General features: G+C 37.8%; 1 protein-coding gene across 1 annotated transcript in view; it reads left to right on the forward strand.

Annotated features, from left to right (window-relative positions):
• The window catches only part of sv2a (synaptic vesicle glycoprotein 2A), a 49,591-nt gene extending 44,034 nt beyond the window's left edge, over positions 1-5,557 (forward strand). Inside the window, exons 11-13 of the mRNA XM_079837865.1 lie at positions 317-520; positions 621-780; positions 4,439-5,557. Coding sequence (XP_079693991.1) covers positions 317-520; positions 621-780; positions 4,439-4,622 — 548 coding nt within the window. The 3' untranslated portion in view covers positions 4,623-5,557. The remainder of the gene's footprint in view (positions 1-316; positions 521-620; positions 781-4,438) is intronic.
• The last annotated feature ends 10,224 nt before the right edge of the window (positions 5,558-15,781 follow it).

The raw sequence follows: 15,781 nt of genomic DNA on the forward strand, positions 1-15,781 counted from the left end.
CCCTCCCCTCAATGAAATCAGGACAGAAGTGGTTGAAAGTGGACCAAAGAGATGGATTAAAACACTTGGTGTAAATGTGAATGTCTCCCTCATCTACTTGTGATCCGATCGACCAAAGCACATCTACCAGGTGTAAACAGGACCAGAAATGCTGTTGTTTTCTAATCCTTCTAAGTAGTTCAATGCTTTAGAACACATGCATAAAGATGACATCTATCTACTGATTCTTATAGCAGCCTGACCTAGAAGTGTTACATAAACTGCTGTGGAGTAATAGTTGCTGTGTTGGTTAACAAGAGCCCTCGTCTGTTTCTAGACCTGTTCAAGTACCGGCTTATCAACAGCAAACTCGTCAACAGCACCTTTCTGCATAACAAAGAGGGCTGTATGCTGGATTTCAGTGATGAGAACAACGCCTACATGATCTATTTTGTCAGCTTCCTTGGCACACTTGCTGTCCTGCCTGGGAACATTGTGTCTGCTTTGCTCATGGACAAGATCGGACGTCTAAGAATGCTGGGTAAAAAACAACAACTTTTGAGTAGCATCAGAGCTTAACAAATTGCCAATGAACTTTATAAATAATAAACATTTGTTCTCACTCTCCTCCTCTGGTGCAGCGGGTTCCAGTGTGATTTCCTGCGTCAGCTGCTTTTTCCTGTCGTTTGGAAACAGTGAATCTGCTATGATCGCCTTGCTCTGTCTATTTGGGGGCATCAGCATTGCATCATGGAATGCCCTGGATGTACTAACGGTGGAGCTGTACCCCTCGGACAAGAGGTGGGCCAAGTTCATATTTTTGTGATTACTACATCTACCACAATTCCCTTTTCACTCTTCATTGTATTAAAACAATGACCTCAGTAAGTATTTGGACACTTGCACATTACGCCAAACTTTAAAATGTATAATTGCCATGGAAGTAGATAAAAACAAGATTCTCTTCTCAGTACATTTTTTTTAAAATACTAAATGAAAATGATTAGAAAGATTAATAGATCAAACGTATGTCTGTAATTTTGTGCTGCATTGCCACTGCAGTGCAGATCAAATACATTATAATTTAGGGGATGTCTAAAAATTCTCAGTCAAAATGAATGAAGTCTCAGTGGTTCTGCCACAGAGTCCTATGCATTATTTCTAAGAAAATATGTTGAGAGTGCCTGGTTAACAATGTGTGCTCTTTAGCACCCCTAAGAGGACATTTGCTGAACAACTATTTGATTTCAGAAATGTTTTGACACAGACAGACAGACTGACATACAGAGAGACAGACAGACAGACATACAGACAGACAGACAGATAGACAGACATATAGATAGATAGATAGATAGACAGACAGACAGACAGACAGACATACAGATAGATAGACATATAGATAGATAGACAGACAGAGAGACAGACAGACAGATAGATAGATAGATAGATAGATAGATAGATAGATAGATAGATAGATAGATAGATAGATAGATAGATAGATAGATAGACAGACAGACAGACAGACAGACAGACAGACAGATGTTAGATGTTAGATGTTAGATAGATAGATAGATAGATAGATAGATAGATAGATAGATAGATAGATAGATAGATAGATAGATAGATAGATAGATAGATAGATAGATAGATAGATAGATAGATAGATAGACATATAGATAGATAGATAGATAGATAGATAGATAGATAGATAGATAGATAGATAGATAGATAGATAGATAGATAGATAGATAGATAGATAGATAGATAGACATATAGATAGATAGACAGACATACAAACAGATAGATAAACATATAGATAGATAGATAGATAGATAGATAGATAGATAGATAGATAGATAGATAGATAGATAGATAGATAGATAGATAGATAGATAGATAGATAGATAGATAGATAGATAGATAGATAGATAGATAGATAGATAGATAGATAGATAGATAGATAGATAGACATACAGACAGATAGATAGATAGATAAACATATAGATAGATAGATAGATAGATAGATAGATAGATAGATAGATAGATAGATAGATAGATAGATAGATAGATAGATAGATAGATAGATAGATAGATAGATAGATAGATAGATAGATAGATAGATAGATAGATAGATAGATAGATAGATAGATAGATAGACAGACAGACAGACATACAAACAGATAGATAGATAGATAGATAGATAGATAGATAGATAGATAGATAGACAGACAGACAGACAGACAGACAGACAGACAGACAGACAGACAGACAGACAGACAGACAGATAGATAGATAAACATATAGATAGATAGACAGACAGATAGACAGACAGACAGACAGACAGACAGACAGATAGATAGATAGACATAGATAGATAGACAGACTGACAGATAGATAGATAGATAGATAGATAGATAGATAGATAGATAGATAGATAGATAGATAGATAGATAGATAGATAGATAGATAGATAGATAGATAGATAGATAGATAGATAGATAGATAGATAGATAGATAGATAGATAGATAGATAGATAGATAGATAGATAGTTCTTGAAGAATCCTGTAAATTAGTTTCCACAAAAATATGAAGCAGCACAACTATTTTCAGCATTGATTGATAAAAATTATAATCTTTCTTGAGCAGCAAATAAGTATATTAGAATGATTACTGAAGGATTATGTGATGCTGAAAAATCAACTTTGACATCACAGGAATAAATTACATTTTAAATTATATTGAAATAGAAAATAGTTATTTTAAATGTGAATAATATTTCACAATATTACTGTTTTTACTGTATTTTGATCAAATAAGGTAAATGCAGCCTTGGTGAGCATAAGAGACTTTTTCAAACACATGACAAAATCATACCACCCCTAAACCTTAAAGGGATAGTTCTCCCAAAAACCAAATTTACTCCATGATTTACACACCCTTAAGCCATCCTAGGTGTATATGACATTCTTCTTTCAGACGAATACAATCAGAGTTATATTAATAAATATCCTGGCTCTTCCAAGCTTTATGATGGCAGTGAATGGCAGCCCAAAATTTGAAGCTCAAAAAAGTGCATCCATCCACTAAAAGTAATCCACAGGGTTAATAAAGGCCTTCTGAAGTGAATCGATGGGTATGTGAAAGAAAAATATCCATATTTAAAACTTTATAAAGTAAAATATCTACTTTTCCGGCAGATCGCCTTCCGTATTCAACATAAGAAAAAAAGCGTAACTGGTATAACTATGACGTCGGACGTAGCGTAACCATTTTAAACTGCGAGAGACGTCACTTTCTGTTTAAGTTTAGCCGTATGGATTACTTTTATAATGGATGGATGCACTTTTTTGAGCTTTTAAATTTTGGGCTGCCATTCATTGTCATTATAATGCTTGGAATAACCAGGATATTTATTAATATAACTCTGACGCTGCATTCACACGTGGCGTCGGCGTTAACGCTTGACGGAGGGCGTGGCTGAAGCTTGGTGATGACACAATACAAGCACGATACATAACATTCACCAACCGTCTCTGCCACCTCCTTCCATGCCTGGTCTCTCTGGTTTGTGTCCCGGTATGTATACAAAGATTGGTCGTACAGAACCGGGTGATTACCCACCGCAATTATCAGTTTTTCCTCCATTTTGATCATGCAATTGACCGTTCGCAAAGACCCGCCTCCTTTAGTTACTGTTGCCATGTCCAACAAGCCATGGCGCTCTCACACCACACACATGTCTCAACTTTGAAATGGTGATTTTTTAAAGAAATTTAAACAATAAATACCGTTTTGTGGCTCTTTAATGTGTCGTGATTGCTGTAGTGCCTCAGTTAAAGCTGCTCGTTAACCGATCATCTCTTCCTTCTAGTTCATTGATAAGCATGATATAAACATGAATGAACATTAAAAGAAATGTTGTTTCAATCGCGTAAAGACGTCAGTACACACTGTTTTTCCAAGTTCAAGTCCACCCGCGTTAATCTCCTAACTCTCCTGACTGCTTTGTCGGACAAAATGGCAGATTCGGCGATGTGATTGGTCAGATCGCCTGTCAATCAAATTTGCGGCGAAGGGTGAATTGGCTAGCGTCTGCTCTAGGGTTGCATGAACGCAATTGGCTAGCGTCTGCTCTAGGGAAATCTGATTGGATGTAGCCTGCGTTGGCGCTTGAAAAGTTGAGAAATTTTTCTGCCGCTTGCAACGCGAGTGAAGCGACACGACGGAACCCACAATTCAGTTCGGCAACGCGTGATTGTATTCGTCTGAAAGAAGAATGTCATATACACCTAGGATGGCTTGAGGGTGAGTAAATCATGGGGTCATTTTCCTTTTTGGGTGACCTAACCCTTTAATACGGTAGTGTAGATGTATATAGATAGATAGTAGGACAAGTGCATGGATGGATAGACACATCCATTTTATGTAATTTTAAAATCTTTTTCTCCTTTTTTTCAGAACTACAGCCTTCGGGTTTCTGAACGCCCTGTGTAAGTTAGCCGCAGTTCTGGGCATCAGCATTTTCCAGTCGTTCGTGGGCATCACTAAAGCGGTGCCCATCCTCTTCGCGTCGGGGGCTTTGGCTGTCGGAAGCTTCTTAGCTCTCAAGCTCCCTGAGACTCGCGGTCAGGTGCTTCAATAGTGTGGCATTCCAGCCAGCAGTTGGCAGCGTTTGAGTAGGGAATGCCCGACTTTGTCGCCACCCCCCCAAACCCCAAACCCTATCCGTGAGTGAGCAATGCTGGAAGCAGCCGAAACAAATCCCACATTTACAGATATCTTCATTCCTCCAATATGTGCAATTGCATTTAATTTCAGTTTGATTTCATGTATAAATATGTCCCCTGCTGATATCTCATTGTCTCACAGGAATATTGTGTGTGTGTGTTTGTGTGTGTGGAAAAACTGCCATGTTAAACACATTCCAGATTTGCGTTATGGTACGAATGTGAAATTTAACATGTTCCTTTTGACTTTCCCTTTAATCTTCACCCAAGCCATCACGCGGTTTGAAAACCATCACTGAGGACCCGTGAAATCAGTAGATAGATATATTTGAATGGACAGTGTTGATCTAGTGGTGCTGGTGATGGTTGTTGTTGCTTTACTCTAGTCCTTTGTGTCCCAAGAAGTGCGCGACCGTCTGCTATATCGGCTCAAGCACTCCTCACTTTTTAGATGTTTTACAGCATAAATGCTAACATCACATGACTATAGACAGTGTATCATTGGTTCACTCATTTTTTTGTTGCGCTCCATCTGACGAATTCGGTTGTTCTTTCAAAATGTGTGTGAATTGACAGTGTTGTGCATGCAACGAAGCGCGACGTATGCTTGAAGATGGTGAACATAACTGATGACAGTGCTCCGTATTACGCTACTCTACCCATGATTCTTTGGACGTGATGTAAAATATGAGATAAGTGACACGATAGGTTGTCATTTGTATGGTTTAGTATGCCATTATTCATATTTTGCATCGTTTTATACTGCGTTCCAGAGTTTGCAGCCGTTTTGAATGTGCGCAAACCTTACATCCGCCCCGTTCTCAGTCAAAACAAATCCATTGAACGCGTGAAAAAACAAAAGGGAAAAAAATTAATGAAGCACAATGTGATTTGATTCAAAACAATAGGTTTATTTTGATGATTATGTAAATGATGTATTGAATATAAATATATAAAAATTAGCTGTAATTCTGTCTGAGCACTCAAACTATTATTAAATATACAAACATATATATATATATATATATATATATATATATATATATATATGAAAAATATTTACATGTTCAGATGTTGAACTAGTTTCAACATAATGTCTTAGATAGATTCCATTTGATGTATGTATATATACAGTTTTTCTGTTCATTAAGGGATTTAATTTTTTTATCAAAGCAAATATATTAAAAAATGTCTGAATAAGTCCACTGATTTGCAGCACACACAAACGCCCTCCTTCATGTTTTCTCTTGTGTTCTTGTAAAGAAACAGAGGTATCCGTCTGTATGTGGGTGTGTGTGTGTAAAGTATGGAAGTACGTGTGCTTGCATGTGAAGTGTTCTCTGAATATTTGTATTTATTTATATAACCGTTTATGAGGGTTTGATTTTATAGTATTTTTTACTTTGAGTATCTGTAGAAACAGATGTAGTGCCACATGCAGGGTGAATTTTTTGCTGTATCATTGTTGACCTGATGTTCAATTCTTGGTGACTTGGTAGCAGTAACTGAATATAGCATCAAAAAGAAGCGAAAGTCAAAACTCGATGATGTGTTGTAAAGTTTGATGGGAAGCAAAAACCATGGATATCCTATTAGGACAAGCACTAAACCGTGCACCTTGTCCGATTCTGTTACATTTTACCAAGCACAATTAATACTAGTTCCATGGAGTGTCATGGAAAACTGGTTTAATAACCAGATATTGAAGCAAAAAAAAGAAGACAAACCCCTCCCGGCTGGAAGCTATATTTCAGCCCTGTCGTTTTAAACACAGCCGGCGCTTACACAACAACAGTTTTTGGTGTCATTCAACGTTCTTTACTGCCATTTTGTAGGATAGCAGCCATATGTGCTCAAAGTAGACACAATTCAACCAACCATTTTTAGATTTAAAAACACTTTAACCAAAGTGGTTACCAAACACATTCTATTCATTTTAGGCAGAAATGTAACTTTCGAGCGATTAAAATGTTTATAACAGCCTTACATACTATTATTTCAATTGGAACGGCATTGCGCAGTGCCACGCGTCACATAGTTTTAAAATGAACTGTCGTAGAAACTGCCATCCCTGCCGTGACCTTCGGTCACCTGTAGTGTCACAGATGCTGTAGTGACAATCCGTGTGTGTGCCATGTGTGACCGTGCGCATCTTTAATTGCCAAATATTTTCTACTTCCTCGGTTTCTACTGGCAGATCTCTCATCGCGGCAGACGAAAATATGATTTGTAATACATTGACGTTCTAGCAGGGTGTGATGATCCAAGCAAGCGAATAAAGAAAAACAATATGAAAAACAAAAACAAGGCTTAGGTGTGGGCGATATGACCGAAAACTTATATCAGGATATGAGTCATTTTACAATTACGATATACATCACGATACAGTTATTTTGGCTTTAAATTAAGTTATCACATTTTTTAAGACATTGAAATTTCATACTTCTTGTCACCATTTTCAATATCGCAAAAAACTAAGCCTAAGTTTAAAAAAAAAGCTCTAATGCTTACTCAAGACAAGTAAACGATGATAAAGAAACTAATTACAAGTAACAAACTACAATAGAACAAAGACACAAATGAAATAGACCTACCTGAAAGACTTCAAGCGCTAGAAATAATACTACACAAATTGTATAAAGTAATCATATGTATGAAAAAACAATGCAGTCTTCACTTTGTAAATAAAATATACATTTTATTCTTATTAAAGTTACAAAAGTGATTCAGTCAAGAGCAGTGAGAGATTTTTAACATTAATAATGAGTCGACTGCAGGTAAATTTGGATGCTGTCACTTTAAGACTGACTCGTGTGTGGTTCTTTCTCAACTGTTAATGTTCACTTAAGACATAAACAACTGTTTACTTGCAAATACATGGTCATTTTGACACATTGGTATGTGTATTTAACCGTTCAAGCCCAATTAGTCGGCAAAAAGCACTCGGTTCTCACGCGCTCTATGAGCAGCGGCTTCATGTCGCGCGTCTCTCAGACAGCGCTGAGAAACAGTCTCTCAAAGAGCGTGCACATACAGCGGAATAAGTTCCTTCAACGGTTTAAAAGCACTCGTTTTTAAACCGCAATACTTAAAAACGCATGCAAGCGATAAGCCTTTGTGACTGCGTAGCACAGCAACATCCCGTGAGCGTAACCGTGATAAAGACGATGGCTGCGTCCAAAATCGCATACTTCCCTACTATATAGTAGGCGAAAAACAGTATGTGACACAAGTAGTATGTCCGAGTTCACAGTACTCATAAACAGTAAGCAAAAATGTACCCGGATGACACTTTACCATCCCATGAGGCCACGGGAGAAGATTTACGAATGGCAGTGAAGCGACACTGATGCTAGTAGTTCACATGATAATGACAACATGGCGAATGTAGTACGTCCAGATTACATTCATACTTTTTAGTGGTCGTGAAGTAATTACTTAATCAATGTATGCGATTTCGGACGCAGTCCTAAATCTCCGCTTGACAAATTTCTAGCGGTATATCGCCCACCCCTAACAAGGCTTATAGACATATCTCTCGTTCAGGTGTTTTACGCACTTAATGCTCGCGCAAACGGTTAAAATTAGCCGAAAGCTGGTCACAATTAGAGAACGCTTGAAAACGAAGACCAATAAAGATTTGGTTTGTCAGTGAACTGTTTGTATGCATAACCAATCATTCGTTAATATAGAACTTATTCGATGTCACAGTCCTGCAGTTTGTAACCCTTCATATGGTCACATCTCTTAATGTGTCGCTGTTGTTCCCTTCATTGAATTGCTGTCGTATGCTGTGAATTACAGTAACTAATCTCAGTGAAGCAGTGACTTATCTCTGTGTACAAGCAGACCTGGATTTGGTGCACGTCATCACTTAAGATTGTGTACTGGTTGTAAGACATTTGGGTTTTGTTACAGGGTCTTTTGTATTTCTAAACGTGCTCACTTAGCAACCGATCGTGTGTGCAAAAAGAAATCAAAGCAATAAGTGGTAAACATGTTCGCTCTGCCCCCAAACTATTGGGCAAGAAAGCACACTAAAATGTCCGCTGGCCATATTTGATGAAACAGCAGCTGAAAGAAAACAGGCCAACATCCATGTACTCTACGAATATACCATAGGTCTTCTGATGCTTTTGTCAGTTTCAATGTATTACCATAATTTAAATGTGACAGAGAGTTTATCACCTTATCATTGTACTGTGCTGTAGAGATTGTAGATGTTTGTATGTAAATGAATAAATATGTGGAATAATAAAACAAAAAGATAAAAATGTTGAACATGAGAAATAGAGTACTACTGTATGTTGTTCATTTTGTGATTTGTTTTTTTGTACATGAGAATGGAAATGTTGACATTATCGCTGAATATAGATTCCATCCTTACCGAAATGGTTCTGTATTACGGTTTGTGAGAGATTTACTTTTCGTTTTTTGACTCGTATTCAGGGGGTTGGACTGCGCTTGTGCAGTTAAAACTGTCCCTCAGTGGATTTAAAACATACATACAAATAATAAACAAATGGTATAATGCTTGAATAGATTATTTGAGTTCTTGATGCACCACTCAGACAAACTTTGTTTGCATGCTAAACAAAATAAATCTGGGTAACACTTTACCCTAACCCTATATGTAAGTACATGTAGTTAGTTATCAGTACACAGTACACCTTAAAATAAAGCGTAACCAAAATCTGTTAAGTTAAAGGGATAGTTCATAGTTTACCTCAAGTCATCCTAGCTGTATATGACATTCTTCTTTCAGACGAATAAAATCGGAGTTATATTACAAAGGTCCAGGCTAATCCAAGCATTAGAATTTGACTCATAGTTGCTCTGTTTTTGAAGTCCATAAAAAGTGCATCTGTCTGTCAAATAACTGCTCCACGCAGCCTTCTGAAGCGAATCGACGCGTTTGTGTAAGAAAAATATTCATATTTAAAACTTTATCAAGTAAACTTTCAGCCGACCGCCTTTTGTGGAAAAGTGTTGAATGTTGAAAGTGAAACTCAAGATGCGTACATGACGTCATGAAGTCGCGCTAGTCTTTCGATCGGCAGAGGAACTTTTAACAATTTTTCCATAAGCATAAATTGAACAGGGAAGGTGGTCGGCCGAAAGTTTACTTGATAAAGTTTTAAATATGGATATTTTTCTTACACAAACGCATCGATTCGCTTCAGAAGGCCTTTATTAACACCCCAGAGCCGCGTGGAGCACGTTATTTGATGGGCAGATGCACTTTTTATGGACTTCAAAAACAGAGCAACTATGAATCCAATTTTAATGCTTGGATTAGCCTGGACTTTTGTAATATAACTCAGATTTTATTCGTCTGAAAGAAGAATGTCATATACACCTAGGATGACTTGAGGGTGAGTAAATTATGGGCTAGTTTTCATTTTTGGGTGAACTATCCCTTTAACTCACCCTCACGTTGTTTCAAACTCGTATGACTTTTTCTTTCGTGAAACACCAACATACATGTTCTGCAGAATGTCCAAAGCCCTGTTTCCATATAAATTAAAATATTTTATTGCCATGCTCAACAAAAGGGTGGGAAAGCAGACATGATTTGACAGTTTATTTGAATAATAATCAAATATGTAAACCAGAGAGAAACAGCGTAGCTTTGACGTTTGACGTTCGATATTCGCAAGTTTAGGGACCACAGCAGCTATGCAGCTAAAGTGTCAGCTATGATGCAAACCTTTTACATGTTTGATCATTTTAATTCAGAGATAGGTAAAATGTTGAGAAAGATGAGGACATTGATATGGCGAGTGAATGGCACAACAAACTCGATGATTTGAACTGTGCTTGGCTAGATGTGAACTCTTGGAACAGGACTTGGGCAGCGACTGATGACGATTCACAAGTTCACCAGAACACAAGAACGCATATTGAGGCCTTGTCTCAAATGGCACAGGCACACCTGCGTGGTCTTGTGGACTTCTGGTCATGCGTTCAAGTCCTCCTGGAATGTTCGTATTTACAAGGTGAGAAGTATTTACGACATAATGTGCGTTCAAGTCTCTTTGGTCGGAGCAAGATGGCGGTGTACCTTCTTTTAATGAATTTGACGAAAATACAGCAAGGTTTGTTAACTCTGCTTATAGAAAATGAACAAAGAATGTGCATCAGGTGAGTTTTAATCTTTTACTTTTTTAATCAATCTATGAAGCCACTGTAAACGGTATATGATTATATTGGACTAATTGTTTTATTACAATGCTAGCTTACTTTGTTGTAAATGACAAAGCCTGACAGTGTCACTGCCAAATACACGTTATATTCAACTACAAACGTTGCATCCATTGATTCCGCCATGTTTCCCACTGGTATTTACGACTTTGTGGTGGCATTCATGTGCGTTCAACTGGTCGACATGACTTGAACGCACCAGATTCAACTCATGAGCTAATGTGTGTGTGTGTGTGTGTGTGTGTGTGTGTGTGTGTGTGTGTGTGTGTGTGTGTGTCAAATAAGGGCGACATACAAATTGTGCAGGCTCAAGGGTCAAACAATTAACTGTTAGCAGCCTGCAGTCGGCATCGTGGCCAGATACAAAAAAGGCAAACGTAAAAGAGAGCATGACCTTTGGGCAAAGGGTGGCAGACAAAACATTATTCAGGCATTTCTTAGACATGGTGTAGGAAAAGGATAGGCAAGGTGGTCCACCCTTGCGGAATCAATTTTCAACTCTCATTCACCAGACCAAAAACTGGCAAAATGGCTGCAAACTGTTTGGACCGAGGACAGGAAATGTGTTCAAGGACAGGTGCTTCAAACAGACAGTTCTGGTAAATCGTATTTATTTGAGAATGTAGTGTTTCTCAGTTTTTGGGGGTAGCTAGATATAAATAAGTAAATCTAAGTAGCTCGCATAACTAATTTTTGCAGTAGCTTGACAGTAGCTTAGCCATGTGCTTTAAGTAACTAAGCAGCTTGGCCAAATCTACTTTATTTTCACTTAAAGGGTTAGTTCACCCAAAAATTAAAATTCTGTCATTAATTACTTACCCTCATGTCGTTCGACACCCGTAAGACCTCCGTTCATCTTCAGAACACAAATGAAGATATTTTAGTTGAAATCTGATGGCTCTGAAAGGCTCCATTGGCACAATGCACGGTACACTCTCAAGACCCATAAAAGGTTCTAAAGACGTTGTTACAAAGTCCATCTCACTACAGTGGTTCTACAATGGAGTGAACTTTATGGAGTGACGAGAGTAGTTTTTGTGCGCAAAAAAACCCCTAAATAACGACTTGTATAGTGATGACGATTTCAAAACACGGCATCATGAAGCTTTGAAGCGTTATGAATCAGTGAGTCGAATCATGATTTGGATCGCGTGTCAAACCGCCAAACTGCTGACTTTGGCGATCCAAACTGCTGAATCGACTCACTGATTCATACAGCCAATGGGGTCGCTGTGTCTATTTCTTTTACTGTCTGTGGTAAAATACGCTGTTATTCTCATAAATTGTGTTATGAAGCTGTGCTCAGCTAAAAACAGTTAGCATTTTAGTCTCTAAATGAAATAGCATGAAAACACATAGCATGGTCTTTAAAATCTCAGAATGTTATCATTGATTTATATGACAACAAAGCAGCCAAATGTTTTCTTTCGAATGAGTCTACATGTTTAAAGTCCAAAGGCTTCATGAACTATGTATTTTAATTTGTCATTTCTTTGATTTGGGTTCCAACTGGGGACACAAGTTAACAGGTTAAAGGCCTGTTCACACCAGGACGATTTTCGCGCGCGTTTATCGCCGACGTTTAACGCCTCGTGACTAAACAATGGGCGCCAATGTGAGTGTGCACACCGACGCGTAAAACGCCAGGCGTAAAAGCGTAATTTAAAAAAAAAACGCCTCGGGTTCGTTTTTTTATTTTGACGCGGCGCGTTAAAAACTGGCCGACCAATGAGATCAGCGCTTTTGTTCACGTGCCTGGAGCTGCTGAAGTGACAGTAAAACACGACTTGGTGGCGCTCAAGCACAAAATCGGTCTTGCCTAGCACGCATTGATACGAAGAAGAAGTAGTAAGTAGACAAAGAAGAAGATGGGCTGCTAATGCCGCTTGCCAGTTAGCAAAAAGTGTGTGAATGGTTTTGCCATAGACATAATATATCTGTGGTTTTGGCAAGCACATAAATGCTGTCTCTCTTCTCCTTCTGTGTGACAAGCGAGTGTCAGAGGCTTAAAGTGCCGCAGCACCACCTTGTGTACCGGGAGCGCATCTACTGAATGTGCACGTTCACTCGGCGCATCGCCAGTGGAAATCGCTTGGGTGTGAACACTCAAGACGCGCCGAAAAACATCACGAAAAACGCTGGCGATAAGCGCGTGCGATATTCGTCCCGGTGTGTACAGGCCTTAAGGTTGTGGTGTTAAAGTGGATTTATAACACTGTTGAACGCTGCAGTGTTAAGACGGTCAAATCATGTCTAAATCATGTCAGTAGCTTTTCACTACTGTACAGAATCATATACAAAATAAGCCATACTTTAGGTCATTCCATTCAAATGCTATTGAGCTATAAAGTGTATATATACACACATACACACACACATACATACATACATACATACATACATACATACATACATACATACATACATACATACATACATACATACATACACACTTTAAAGCTCATGAGCATTTGAACGGAATGACCTAAAGTATGGCATATTTCTCATTTTATTTCTGTCAGCTGGCCACTAGATAACTGCATGGCTGACTCATCTGCCAACATTTTTGGTAATTGTATGGATCTATACGGTTTACTGTAAATGTTTATTTATGTACATGTTTACAGACTGTGGGTGGGAGCCAAAGGATACATCCTCATATTTAAAATAGCTTTAAAAACATACTAAACAATGTTTTATTAAACATTTTAAAATGATGGGTAGGTTTAGGGGTGTGTGTGTAATCTGCCTACCATTTTATGATTACTTTTGAACTAACTTGTTTATCACATATATTTGAATAGGATAATCTTGTGACATTGATATAAAAATACAAAGGGAAAGAAAATATATTCCATTCTTTGCTATGAAAAACATTTAAACATTTTTAAAACATTAAGTAATTGATAATTTAAAATAATTTATTAAAAACAATAATTAACTTATTATTATTGACTTTTGAGGTTTTTTTATTTTATTGATGATCTAAAATATTAACTTCAATTCTCAGCGGTTTCTTTAAGAAAATATATTTGGGCAAAGAAGTTGGGGGAATCCCTGCACCATGTAAATATGACATTTTTAAATATGAAAATGAATACAAAATGACGTGAATCTATACATTTTAATGTGTTTAAAAGACGTCCAAAGACAGTAATACATAGTTAAACAACAAGGATGGACCACCTTGCCTGTCCTTTTCCTACACCATGTCTAAGAAATGCCTGAATAATGTTTTGTCTGCCACCAGCCTTTGCCCAAAGGTCATGCTCTCTTTTACGCTTGCCTTTTTTGTATGTGGCCATGATGCCGACAGCAGGCTGCTAACAGCAAGCAGCTCTTAATTGACTCTTGGGAGCCTGCACATTTTGTATGTCTCGTCTCCCTTATTTGACATGCCCATTAATGAGTTGAATCAGGTGTGAGGGAGACATGCGTTCTTGTCTGTTCTTGTGTTCTCGTGAACTTGTGAATCGTCATCAGTCGCTACCCAAGTACTGTTCCAATTCAGAGTTCACATCTAGCCAAGCACAGTTCAAATCATTGAGTTTATGCCCTTCACTCGCCATATCAATTTCCTCATCTTTCTCAACATTTTCCCTATCTTTGAATTTTAATGATCAAATATGTAAAAGGTGTGCATCACAGCTGACACTTAGATGAACACTTTACAGTTTGTTTGGATACTGTAAGTCATTTTGTTCAAATGCTATAGAAATGTGTACAATGTCATATGTAACTGGCGGTCCCTAAATTTGCAACTATCGAACGTCAAACCAACTTTATGCCTGTCAAAACGCTGGCGTATTTTAGTGTATTTGTTATATATTGAGATGAACAGCAACCGTAGTTTAAAGGATAAGTTCACTTTTAAATAAACTTTTGCTTATAATTTATTCACCCCCATGTCATCTAAGATGTCCATGTCTTTCTTTCTGCAGTCAAAAAGAAATTAAGGTTTTTGATGAAAACATGCCAGGATTTTTCTCCATATAATGGACTTCAATGGACTCCAAATGGTCCAAGGTCCAAATGACAGTTTCAGTACCACTTCAAAGGGCTTTAAACAATACCAAACAATACCAGTCGATGAATAAGAGTCTTATCTAGCGAAACGATAAATTTCTGCGAGAAACTGAGCAGTTTTTATGCTATTATTTTACCTCTTAACAGACAAACGTAGATGCCTCATTAGCGCCTGCACGGATCAGTAGAATGAAGAATCTACGATCGATATATCTATGACCACATTCATATTTTGACCTCACTTAGCGGAAGTTATGGCGGACCATATATTGAATATTGAGTGTTTTTGTTTGATTTCAGCAGTGAAAATAGTTCCAAAAAAAGATCTCAGCAGAACCATAATAACACATCTCACAACAACAGTGTGTTACTGAATGATTCAGTGTTTGAATGAATCAGTTGAATCAAAGATTCAATGCCCTATTCATAAACCTGCCTCATTCCTGAATGAATCAGCCGTTTCAACGAGTCGACTCAATGACTCACTCAGTCGGTCACCTTCAAAAATATTTAAAGGTCCTGTTCTTCGTAATCCCATTTTTCAAACTTTAGTTAGTGTGTAATGTTGCTGTTAGAGCATTTATAATACCTGTAAAATTATAAAGCTCAAAGTTCAATGCCAAGCGAGATATTTTATTTAACAGAAGTTCCCTTTCAAAGCCTACAGCGAACGGCTGGTTAGGACTACATCCTGGTATTTGCTGCTTTAATTACGTCAGTAGAGCAGTTTGTCGACTAACCTCCGCCCACAAGAGTACGCGAAAAAGGGGGCGTGGTCTTGTTGCTCCCGCGTGGATAAGAGTAAGTGTTGCGTTCGGTTGCGTTCGTATAGTTTGTTTGTCGC

Source organism: Gobio gobio (assembly GCF_949357685.1).
Source record: "Gobio gobio genome assembly, chromosome: 15".
NCBI classification, from domain to species: Eukaryota; Metazoa; Chordata; class Actinopteri; order Cypriniformes; family Gobionidae; genus Gobio; species Gobio gobio.